The sequence below is a fragment of the Callorhinchus milii genome, unplaced genomic scaffold, assembly GCF_018977255.1.
Source record: "Callorhinchus milii isolate IMCB2004 unplaced genomic scaffold, IMCB_Cmil_1.0 Scaffold3, whole genome shotgun sequence".
In the NCBI taxonomy this organism is placed as follows: domain Eukaryota; kingdom Metazoa; phylum Chordata; class Chondrichthyes; order Chimaeriformes; family Callorhinchidae; genus Callorhinchus; species Callorhinchus milii.
In genome coordinates, this window is record NW_024704744.1 from 74,111,638 (window position 1) to 74,124,728 (window position 13,091).

At 38.9% G+C, this 13,091-nt stretch overlaps 1 protein-coding gene across 6 annotated transcripts in view; it reads right to left on the reverse strand.

Moving 5' to 3' along the window:
* Positions 1–4,541: 4,541 nt before the first annotated feature.
* The window catches only part of LOC103181680 (ras and Rab interactor 2), a 68,747-nt gene continuing 60,197 nt past the window's right edge, over positions 4,542–13,091 (reverse strand). For all 6 annotated transcript variants that reach the window (XM_042332865.1, XM_042332864.1, XM_042332862.1 and 3 more), the window contains 4 exons: positions 12,022–12,327; positions 10,904–11,035; positions 9,370–9,536; positions 4,542–7,978 (listed from right to left, as the gene is read on the reverse strand). In XM_042332865.1, the coding sequence (XP_042188799.1) occupies positions 7,643–7,978; positions 9,370–9,536; positions 10,904–11,035; positions 12,022–12,327 (941 nt within the window). In that variant the 3' untranslated portion in view covers positions 4,542–7,642. The remainder of the gene's footprint in view (positions 7,979–9,369; positions 9,537–10,903; positions 11,036–12,021; positions 12,328–13,091) is intronic.

Genomic DNA, 13,091 nt, shown 5'->3' on the forward strand with positions numbered 1-13,091 from the left:
AAGCTTTTTAAGAAACAGCAACTGGTTCCCAGAGCTCAAACTATGCAAAGTGACAGGTCATGAATTAGGTCTGTGATTTCCAAGATATTCTCCAGAATTTGACCTTGAATCTGAACTGAACTGAATTGAATCGGAACCTTGATTCTGAATGATAGAGTCTACAGTTCTTGTCTTTGTGAGCTGTGTGTTTGTTTTCTAAAAATGTTTACAGCGAGAATATACTCACGGGAAACTGAAGCTAACAGTTATGTTCAACAACATGTTTATTTAGCAGACAAAGTAAAACTGTAGCTTTGTTTTAAACTGCAGGTATTTGTGTGCCTAATATCCAGACTTGGGCAGATACATTGGGGTGAAAAATTTGACACTCAATATGTTGTTCTTTTCATCTGATTTTCCCAAAGAACATTTCTGATTTTTCAGTGAGGAATTTAAGCTCACAAAGACTGGAATGCATGACCCTTAATTTAACGAATGGTTTAATTTATTTAGTTTAAAATTAAACACCAGTAAATTCCATTTGTCTGTAAAACGTATGTTTGATTGTTCTTGTATTGCATCACAGTTATTTGAATACAGTATTTAAAAGCCAGTGACACAAGAGGGCGCCATGACCATAGATAATTCAACAGTGTGTCTGAATCAAATTACAATTGAAGTAGTTTCAAGCTGGTTAGCACTTGATGTCTAATAATGTAATAATCCTTGCATTTGATATAGTACCTTATCAAGTCTTCGAAGAGTCTCAAAGCACTTCACAAAATATACTGTAAAATGGAGTGACTGTATTTTGTGGATGAAACCAGCAGCCAATTGTGCACAGCAGTGTCCCACAAACAAACCATAGGTGGATTGAGTGATCCTATGATATTTAACAATTGGGCTGATTTTAAAATGCTCTGAGAGTGAACCCTTTACTCCTGATTCTCAGTGATAAGAAGTCTGCCTCACTTCCAGCTCATGCAATGGATTGCTATTTAACAGAATATGGCTTTACTCTGATTCTTACATGAAAACAAAATGGCTGCTGCCTTTGTAAGATTCAAAGCCCTAACTCTTTGAGAACTTTGCTAACTAACTCAGTTCCCCATCAAGTTACATGCAGATCATCCTTTCCGAAAAAAAGTTCCCCAGTTATCTCCAAATTAAATTCCTTTCTGTACACACCAATTTACCTAACCAGTCACTGAAGCCAACTTTCTTAGCTCATTCTTTCCATTTCCCTAGATGGTATTGGAAGCAATTCATTTACACAGCACACAATCATGAGTCATGGCTCTAAACCTTCCTCATGATATTGAAAAACAAGTCTGAGAGACTGCGCTAAGGCACAGGAACATTTTCCTGTTTCCATAGTTTTGCAACTAAGCTCATTGTTTCTGACATCCCTCCCCTCCAAAGTACCGTAAACTGATATTGGTAGGATGAGCGAGCCTTTGTCCTGAAGGTGTCAAGCTACTGACATAAAATAGTTGCTCTTTGTCTTTTGTTGAATGGGTGATGATGCAGCACATGATTGCTGGTGATTCTGGTGATACAAATACAATTTGCATAAGTAGGTACATGAATAAATGTACATGTTTATACACGTAACAGCTGAATGAGCCTGTGACTCATTCCACTGTGCATAGCTTTGGGTTCAGCACTTGGTATATTGATTGGACGCCCAAGTTAATTCAGATGATGTCACCTATGCAATGAAACTAACCGGTCTGTATTGATACACTGAAGAAATGAATTTCACTTCTTTCAAGTTGTTACTGACTACCAACGCGTAAACTCAGAATTTAGGTTGACACTTTGTACTGTACAAAGGTAGGCATTGTCAGAAGTAACATTAAATAGAGGCGTTGGCTGCCTTGTTGGTGGTTTGTTAACTATCCCATGGCACTATCTTGAAGAAGACTAGGGAGTCGTCTCTGTGGCCTGGTTAATATTACTCCCACATCCAAATTCACCAAAAACACATTAAATGTAATCATTCTTTGCTGTTTTGGGGATGCTGCAGGTGCAGTTAGCACCTGTAACATCCAGGAAACAGGTTGAAGGCTTGCTATAAAAGTGCAAGCTAAATGCTTGTTAAACAATTGCAAGCAGTTAGCTTGCACTTGTATAGCACCCTTTATGCAAAACAGCATCTTGCAGTGCTGAACCTGTTGTGAAGTTGGACAAGAGGGAGAAGGGAAAGAGGGACGTAACCATAGGTGCAAACAAAGAAGGAAGTCTTAAGGTGGGATTTAAAGATAGACAAAGAGGGGTGAGGCAGAGGATTGAAGCAGGAAGTTACAGAGGTTAGGAGGATAGTGGCTGAAGGCACTATACAAGCACATAAAATTAATCATTGTACTTCAAAAGTAGTTCATTACAGGAAGTGTTTTGAGTTGTTTCCATGTGATAAGGTGCTATATCAACTGTGTTACAGCCTGCACTCTATACTTTACTACTCAGGGCAGCTTCCTTTATGTCATAGTGACCAGATTTGTATGCAGGTGAGGGGTGAATTTACCAATGTAGATCTTTCGAGAAACTTATGTGGATCTAAACTCCACTGATTTGGAAATTCAGTATATCCCAATCCCCCATTTACCTAGTGTATTGCTGCCTGACACAATTTGGACACGGTGAACCTGAGTTAACTCCTATCCCTGGTTTTTAGGTTTTGCTTAAGCATGAAATAGAAAATTCAAACTGCTACAAGAATGGGAATGCTGTTGAACAAGTGTTGAGGAAACTCAACCCTGTATCTGGCTGGCTTTATATTCACCCAACTGTCAAATGGTCAACGCTAAATGGTTTTTGATTACTGCCTTGAATTGGTTATTCATCTCCAGTGCACATAGCAACAAGCACAGTTAACAGTGAAATCACAAACAAAAACAAACATATTAACTGCAACTTCAGAGATATAGCTTTTCATTAAATAGAAAAGTGTTTTGTTTAATCCAATGCTGGTTACAAGTGAGCTTTTGTAAAGAATCAACTGCTTTTGTATTAAATAAGTTACAGAATATAGGATTATGCAAACAATCATATATCCTGTAGCTGGATTGGATTCAATATTTCATATTTCAAATTTCAGTAACCAATCTTGCAGAATTCTCAGAATCTAGATTTGCGATTGTATTTTAAAATTATTTATATTACAATGTTTGTAAATCTTAACTTCTGGCAAATTTCACAAAGGTTTCCTGTTGCGTACTTTGCCTGTTTTCAGTCTAGCCTGCAACTGTTTTGGTGGTTTTCACTGGTGCCACAACAGAACGTTCAAAACTGCATGCCATTTCATTGAGAAACAGGAAATCACTCAAGCCAAATTTCCACATGGATAAACAACACTGACCAAAGCTTTAAAATCTATGACTAGAAGTTAACAGCTGAACAAATATTGTTACTCAGCTCTGGTAGAAGTGCTTGTTATTGATTTATGCACATGTCCTCTGTGGGTGTCGCAAGTGTTTTTGTTTATTTCGGTTGTACTTTAGATATTTTGGTTTACGTTTGGATATTTCTTCCAAAGGACCGGTTACAAAATTTGTTTCATAACCCTATGAAGCTCCTGCTTATTTTGCAAGGTGGAAGTTGAAAAACATATGTCTTCAAATGATCAGTCGCTGGCTACAATATATTTTTATTAACTTCATCTAAATTCTAAAACAATTCTTAACAACACAACTGTAATATGACCACATTTGTATATGTGTGGGTCACTTCATTTTCAGAATCAAAATAATCTGACCCTTTTTACAGAAGGCGGGGCAAAACCTTGGGCAAGTTTCCTTACTCCACACGCCTAATAATAATCCCTCCAAAAACAATAATAAATTGGTCATTTTCAATCTACGACTGTTTGTGGGACATTGCTGTGCGCAATTGGCTGCCGCGTTCGCCCACAAATATACAGTCAATTCACTTTACAGTATATTCTGTGAAGCGCTTTGGGACGTCCTCCCGACGTGAAAAGCGCTATATCAAATGCAAGGATTATTATTATTATTATTATAATGTGTTTCCTGTGATTGGATCTTTCCTTCTTCAACGTCTGCTTCAAGACCTTCCTCTTCAGTCATCTCCATCTCCAGCTTGGTTGGGTAAGGGGTAAAGCAGTGGTGGCCAAACTGTGGTGCTGTGAAGAAGCCATCGCCACACACACCCCCCCCCCCCCCCCCACCCCCACACACAACATTCACTTGAGTCTAGGTAGGTCTGTGTTTGATCAGTACTGTGTTTTCATTGTTTTCTTGATTATTTCCTGATATATGCCATCAATCAAGAAATATTTAATTCGAGAATATTTATTTTGTTGGCCATCCACACAGGTTGAAGATAGTACATTAAACTTGATGCAAAATGAAATGATTTTGTGGGAGCTTATTTACCAAATTTATTCCCACTTATCTTGAAAACTTCCGATTTAGGGACTTTTTTTTCCACATACAAAACTGTTCCAAAAGATCCAAGGTACATTAAGAGACAGAATATCAAGGAGAGAGATGTTTGATCTTGATGTGCTGAACTGAGGAAGTCACACACCACACATTAAATTGCTACAGCATTCAATTTTTTATTACGTGCAAAATCCAATGGTTGAGTTTTACAGAGTAATGCACAATACACTAATACAGTATAGAGGGGTTTTCAGTCCTGTAACTGAAAGCATAATTACTGCCATACTAGTAAATCATTTCTTAATACTGCTATAAAGCAATCACAAACTTAAAAAACAGCTATTCAGTTCTATTTTATGAGGCAATTCTACTTGCATGTGATCCTTACACAAGCAAATCTCAGGGAACAATGTGTTCCTCCATTTGCACTAGTTTAACCGGTTTGGTTATATGTAGGTTTGGCAATTGGCAGTTTTCATCCCTACTCCAAATAATACAATTCAACTTTATTGCAACTTAATGTTTGGGTTTGTAATCAGGTCTATGGAAAAAGTTAGCACCAAACACAAACACCTGTTGAATGCTCCAGTTGAAGGTTGCAAGAGAATACAACAGCACCAGAGCAGGTGACTTGTTGCAGAGGTAAAACTGATGTAGGTGAAAGGGAAGATCAATTCAGTTAATATCTACTTTATGTCCCCCACCCTAACAGCCCAATCATCGGCAGGCATTCTGTCCTCACCCTCTGGCACTCCGTCTCAGAGTCCTTATCTCCCGCCCGTTGTCCAAGGCTCGTCTCAAAACAATAGCTCTTTGAATTGGTTTTTGATCATCTTTCCCCTCCCCTCCTTCCCAAGCCCCTTGGCTCCCACCCCTAGCTTGTGTGCCTACCGGTATTGTTGAGCATTTTAATATGTCCTCCCAATGTAAAAGGGGCTATATAAAAGTAAACTGTATTGTAAGAACTCAAGATTGAGTATGGGCCCCATCAGAAAAACCTGGGTGATAAATATCTGCAGAATCTTCAGGATAAGATAACTGGCTGGCTTGGAGAACAAAATGCACCTCTCACATAAAAACAAGACCAACTCTCTCCAATTTGGTTTTTGGCAGTGTTTGAACAGTGAATCCAGCATGGAATAATTCACTCTGTCTCCAATATTTGGCAACCGATTCAACTCAAATGTTCTAAAACAGAACATCACTAACTCACTATCAGCCAAATCCATCCTTAGTCTTATGGAAAACTGAAGGAAAGAGCCACGTCGTGTGCATGTCACATGAAATATCTTAAAATCCTTGTGAATTTCCGCCGTTGGAGACTGGAGCATTTCATTAATATGCAGAAAGGAACAACTGAAAAGCAGTTTTGCAGTTTGTAATTATCTTCTAGTTGGTTAAATCATATTCCATTGGCATAATAAATTTTAAACTATAGATATCAAACCCTGGTGTGGCCAATGTTTCTTATGTTGCTTGGAACTGTGTGACCTGTGTGCTGGGACAGTCTGGCCTGCAGAACTGCCCATCACTATTATCTAAATCACCTTGCAATTTGTCAGGGGAAAAATAGTGAGACTGGGAATCTATTGTTGTACTTTACACAAATCATTATTTTTTTAAATATCTGTAGACATAGGGACGTTGTGTTAGATCTATATGATGGTTGTCAGTGTTAAGTAATAGAGCACTTCTTGCACTGTAAGTGCTGTGCACACACAGGTCAATATATCACAGGCCAAATGTAGAGTGCAGTTTGTGGTTATGGAATTATATGGGTGTGGGTTAAATGCAACAAGTTGGGTGCCAGAGACAAAAGATCAGTGCTCTAATTCACTGGACCACCCAGTCTGCCAAGTAACCATGGATACTTTAAAGCTGATGTAATTTTACTGTGCTCTGTAAAGCATTTACATAGAGCAACTCTATGCTAGCAATACAAATTGGCCCCTGAAACCTACAGAAGCAACAAGGAAACATAATCTGTTGCATATCATCAAATAGTTTACTCCACAGACTAGGAAAACAACTGACGTGGAATGTTTACATTGCAGTTAAGTGCAGTAGTATGGTAAAGACAGAAATACTTGCACCAACACTGTTTTTTTGCTTCCTTCCCTGCCCTCTGCTTTACATGCCAGATGGGAATTAAGAAATGTGTTTCCAACTGTTGCACCTAGAGTTTAGTTCAACTCTGTGAAAATCTAGTCTGGTAACTGATATTTCATTGGCTGTATTGCCAGGCTGACTGTTTCATAATTCAAGCTTTTCTCTAGTAACCTTTCTTTTAACATATTTCTTTCTCTCTCTCTCTCTCTCTCTCCCTATCCTCACTTTCATTGTTCAGACTTCCCTTTTCCTTTTAAAATTCAACTACGTTACCACAATTCCCTTTACATCACATCACTAAGTCACCATCAACAAAAACCTGGCAGAACAGCATCTGATCCAGAAAAATCATTCGAATTTGAGCAAACAGCAATCTCTATCATATTCACATAGGCACAATTGTGCCCTTGTCAATGCTGTACACAGAAATGTTGCACTCCATTCTGAAGACAGGGTTGAATCCAAACATAAGGGTCAGTAGCAGGATAGGAAACAAAAGATTGAGTGCAACAATAGTGCTTTTTTTTGTATGGCAGCAGTGATGCTAATGATCTGGGGGTGAAAAAATCCCTGATCACTTACATTCAAGATTAAAAAATATTGATACCGTGTCAATATATTGTGAATAATCGTAATAAAAAAACATAATAAACAAGTTACAATTACATGCCCAGATGTTTACAAGAATAATAATCTCTGGTTTAGAAATGCAATAAAAAAAATCAATTAAAAAAAATCAGTTTGCCAGCAACTGCTACCAAATTAATATCTATGGGATCCATAGAAGTCTTCCTATAAACATAAAACCATTTACGCAGCCTGCACCAAAACTGATTTTATTCCCACTTTTGGTCCAACAGTCCAAGGATGCGAATCATCCAGCTATTGTGACTGCTTTTACTGATGCATTGCATCTGACCGGTCTTTGTCACACAGGGGTGAATATTTGCTGCAACACTATGCAAAGTCCAATAGCCAGCAGTGTCTTTGGCAAAGTGCTGCATGCAGATTTCATGAACACTGACAGATGTTCATCTACTAAGAAGTCTACAGCTGAAATAATATACACCCTGGCACGCTATATTAAAAAAAAGCAACCATCAAGGTGCTCAGAGAAAGAAGAAAAAAACATGTACTTCTTCCATTTATTAAAATGCATCACCCTCATCCTCAGAACCCACGATGTTGTTCATGACTATCGTGCTCGGGAGGTCGCTATGAATACGTTTGTAGACAAAATGGAAAATCTGGGGCTGAGGCCTGCTGTGCAGCTCAGCTTTGATTTTCTGTGGGAAGGTGTCGGCCGCCAGCTGCTGCCAAGTGTCATTGATTAGAAGGAAAAGGCCGTAGTTCTCAGTGTCCTGCACTTTGAACTTTGCCGCGCAGAGGTCGCACAGCTCCTCTGTGGTCGTGAACGGCCTGACCAGCAACGTTTTTGCGGTGCAACCACTTTGACCGTCATGGAAAGCCACTCGCAGGTAGTTCTAAGTAGAAAGAAAGAAGAGCAGGATTTAAGGATGTTATTTAGTTAAGTATGAAGGTTCAGGATGTACAAAATGTCCCAATAATAATAATAATCCTTGCATTTGATATAGCGCTTTTCATGTTTTCTAGACGTCTCAAAGTGCGTCACAGAATATACTGTAAAGTGAATTGACTGTATTTTTTGTGTGCGAATTGTGGCAGCCAATTGCGCACAGCAGTGTCCCACAAACAGTTGTGGATTGAGTGACCAAATTATTTTTTTTTTTCTTGAGAGATTATTATCAGGCGTGTGGAGTAAGAAACTTGCCCAAGGTTTTGCCCTGCCGGGAATCGAACCCAGGTCTCTCGCTTGTGAGGCGAGTGCTCTAACCATTGAGCTACCGGACTCCACAGTTAAACTATACAGTTAACACAATTACAGGCATGTGGGAAGCTATTCAAGACATTATTGAAGTCTGTGCTTGTATTTCTATGATTCATGATGATTTGTCCACAAAATACAGTCACACCACTTTACAGAACATCCTGTGAAACGCTTTGAGATGTTGACAATATAAGACCTAAATTAAATGCAAAAATTATTATATACTACAAATTAATCATAAAGGTTCACAGCAGCAGTGTCAGCAACTTGAAGTGTTTGCTTGAGCTGAAAACTTAGAAAATTTTCCTAGCCCTAAACTGTAAAACTAATTTGCTTTATCGATTAAGACTGCAAGGAATTGAGGAAAATTCCTAAATTAATTTGGAAGCAGGTTCTTTTTAGGAATTGTGAAAAACAAGCTTTCAAATGAAGACTGACTTTAAGAATTTGTTCACAGTTCCGTAAAATCTTGAGTAGAATTTCAGGAGCTGTAATAATAATAATAATCCTTGAATTTGATATAGGGCCTTATCAAGATGTCTCCAAGCACTTCACAGAATATACTGTAAAGTGAATTGACTGTATATTTTGTGGGCTATATGTGGCAGCCAATTGCGCGCAGCAGTGTCCCACAAACAATCGTGGATTGAGTGACCAATTTATTATTTATTAAAATTAATTATTAACCCCGGAAAAGCAATCTGCCAAATGACTAACACCCGGATTCCCACTTACTACTAGGTAAACAGAGGTGTGTGGAATAAGGAAATTTGCTCAGTGTTTCGCCCTTCCAGCAATCGAACCAAGGTCTCTCGCTTGCGATCAAGTGCTCTAACCACTGAGCTACAAGACTCCACTGTGTCATATAGGCCTGAATCGATGTTTAGAATTTGCACATCTTGTAACAATTATTATTGCACACTGATGCAAGAGGTGGTATTGGATTCAGTTACATATTATTTAACTTGGTTCACTCTCTCCTCCCCCAGTCCAGAGCAAGCACCAAAAATCCTTCTGGATGTGTACCTGGAAATCTTCCACAGTAGGAGCCGTTCTGTTGCTGGTTGTCCTCCTTTTATGCCATTGGTTAAGGGTATTTCTGGTTTCGGAGCTCAGTAGCCTGGCTGCTTGTTCCTCTTGGAAATTCTTGATGAGTGAGAGTGCTCCATATGTACTGGTCAGGTAATACCCACCTGTACAGAAGAAAAATTATTCAACTTTAGTCACATTTCGAAAACAGTGAGTAGCTGCTCAGTCAGTAAGATCACCTAGACATACAAATCCACACATGCCCCCAGTTTGATACCTTATGGACAATTTCAGGAGTAGATAAGGCTAGAAGGAAATAGAACATCCTGCAATGGAATCAAAATAAATTCTGTCCTGTATTAACTGATCTCAGACAAGTCAGGGGTTGGACCAGACAAATGACATCAATAGACCTGAATGATGGGAAAGAGGAAGGGAGCAGGTGGGAATCGAAAAATCAATCAGAGACCTCTGTTGGGTACGTTAGGTGAGTCAAGATTGTGCTCATTTGTGATAGTCTCCCAAGGCTGCTGCTCATTGTCCAAGCTCACAGGTGAAGCATGACTACTTGGGTAAGGAGAACTGGGGAACTGTGCCCCAGAATGAGTCAACACCTTCAGGAGAGAAGACTAAATTTAGCACTAAAAATATTCCTCTACAAAAAAAATGTTAAAACATCCATTCTCTTTGTTAAAGGATGCTATTTAGCTACCATTGCTTTCTCTCCATTTCTAATCTCTGCATTTTATTGTGGAGATTGTAAACTAAGTACATTCGACCAAACAGTTAACCTTCCTGCACTGCTTTCAAGAAATTATTTCAAGGAAGATGTTTTATACAGAGAAATAATATTCATTTGTCACAGGAAAGTTGCCTTATGGACAATCTCAGGAGTAGTTAAGCGTTGGAAGGAAGTAACATATCCTGCGCTGGAATATTAAGAAATCCATTCATACAGCAGGATGCATTAAACTATGTCGCTGGACAAGTATTTCCGAAATTCAAATGCTCTATTCAGTATTCCCATAGAAAATTTCATGCATTTCCCAGTAACACCCCAAGTTAAGTGCCAGGAAAATATTACGAGAGTTGCCATTGTGTTTGGTTTTCACACCACTTCCAGGGTCGGAGGAGAGGTAGGAGATTTGCTCAGAGGGCTCAGTCCATGCCATGTTTACACTGCCATGGAGGTATTTGAGTTGACAGTCCTTTAGATCTTCTCTCCCCCCACACGAGTATGACTTGTAACTCCTGATGTAGGATTCAATAAGTCATTATCAAAATATTATTTATTCCAAACTCAACTAAACATTTTGGGTGAAATTTTCCACTGCTCAGTACAATTAACTAACTCTGCTGGTTCGTTCTAAAGAAGAAACTGTCACAAGCTCAAGGTTGCCAATATGGATATATTTAAAGGGCCTTTGAAAAATCCTGCTCCTGGAATGTAAACTGCTTGGTATTGCTGTGCACTAACAACTATCGAAAGTCTGAACAATACAGCAACTTGTTTAATAATCCTACTTTGTACCTTCTCCATGAAGCAGTGACGGATCCAACAACTCCATCATGTATTCAATCTCAATCTCCAACTCTGGCATGTCACACTGGGCTATGATGTAAGTCAGCATAGGTAGAAAGTCATCAGCCCCATACAACCTCCCTGGGGACAGAATGGCATGTGTGAGGACAATGCAAAATCCCATATTTTTGGGATGATGTAAACAGTGCAAAGGCAAACAAAAATAGATATCCAATAAGTGGATAGATTTTCACAATCTGTAGAATTTCTCACATTTTGTTTACCAAATGCTGGGTTCTAATATTTGTATCTGTACCAGACTAGGCGCAAGTAAGTACTCCTGCTGGTAATTGGATGTCACTCTGACCCACACAATCTATTTCCAGAGCAGAGTTCGAGGTGAAACGGTTCCGGAGACTGCCAGGTGGCACTATTTGTAACTTCTCCGAGACGCTACCCCATGTGATGGTTAGTTGTTGTTGTTCTCTCACTAACCCATGTTTTAAAGCTCAATCATGTACAATTTCTTTAAAAAACTAAACAGTTGGACAGAAGCAACATGCAGCAGTGATAACCTTCCAGATTTTGCTGACTAGTTTATAAGTCCAAGAGGGATGTGTTATTCTAGGTTTGAATGTGCAGACTTTGCTCTTCGACAATTTCCTTTTTTTTAAAAAAAGAGCAATTTAATTTTCAATTTCCTCTGAAGTTATTTTCCCATAAGTTTGCCACCTCAGTGCCATGTATGCAGGCACATGTGGCTATGCAATGCATCCCAACACTGCACTGGAGTGACAACCTAGACCATGTGAGTTCAAAGTCCGAACACCCCAAACCATGATAGCCTTCTGACTTGGGGCGAAAGTGCTACCAACTCAACCAGACTAATGGACATTGATTGTATTATTTGAAAGTGTTTGATGCCGATATTGGATTAAAAAAAGTGGAAGTGTATCCCATTCTCCAGCATCGACATCCCTCATACTGATTGAGACAGATATTTGTTAGAACAAAACCACTGAGCTTGGCTTTAAATGTGTTGTTTGCCTGCTCTTAGACTGCCTTGCTCAGACAATAGAAATATGCGCATTCTAATCCTAGTTATTGGAGCTGGTGTAAAGCTGTACCTGAATTGTTCTCCATCACATTGTAAATCATTTTGCAGATTGCAAGCAGCAGCATAACTTTCTTCTCGGGAGAGTATGTCTTGTGCATATCAACAAACTTGTGCTTGATTTTCTCCAGGGTAACCGTGTCAGGGATGGAAGTATTTGCCCCCAGCTCCTGAGGCAATTTCTGTTTAACCAGTACCAAGTTTTCCTTCAGCTGTTTCCAGGAGCCGCTGGAGGTGTGGAATTGGTTCAAAGTTGCATACACGTAGGACTTCAGGGGTTTCAGAATGCACTTGTGCATCGCCTTCTCCAGAACAAAATCTGAAAGGAAAAATTCAAAATCAGGTTTTTTAAATTATTTTATTGAAATAAAAAGTGAAGTTATTTATTTTAAGTGTTGTTTCTGTTTCACATAATTGAACAAAAATGGTATTTCCATCTAGATTAATCACATATGGAGAGATGGCCCACGTGTAAACATCTTGAAGGTTTATCAAGAGTCCGCTGCTGTCGTGATGTGTGAGGCACAAGTGTGGAAATGAACATTTGCTATTCAGCAAATCAAAGAAAAAGGTTTCTCAGATGTCAAATTGCTACAAAGAGTTTGCTACAAACATCCCTTTTTTTTAGGAATTGAACCATCCCAAAATATATTTTTTCTTCCCCAATTGCTTTAGGCAGTATTCATTAACTGAACATTTTCAATCAATGTGGTGTTTATATATTATCTAACAACAAACGCTGACTGTGCCTGGTACAGGAAACGCAACTCATTAGCTCAGTTATTTACTCGGCCACAAAATGTCATGAGGCCCTGAATCTCAAGCAGCATAGCTCATCGTTCAGGCAGGCAGTAAACTACAGTATCGCAAGGGTTAATCTAATTATTTACTTTCCTGGATCTGGCAATTCTAAGAAGCCATTGAGTAATTTGGCCCTTCACCCTCTACACAACACCAAAGGATCCAATACAAAATGACACAATCACTTGGCTAGAGAAAGCACTCCGATGGTTATTTTTAGAAACAAAATCCACTTTTTCTAATCTTAACTTGGGAGATGACTGACTTTATCCAGTTAATGCA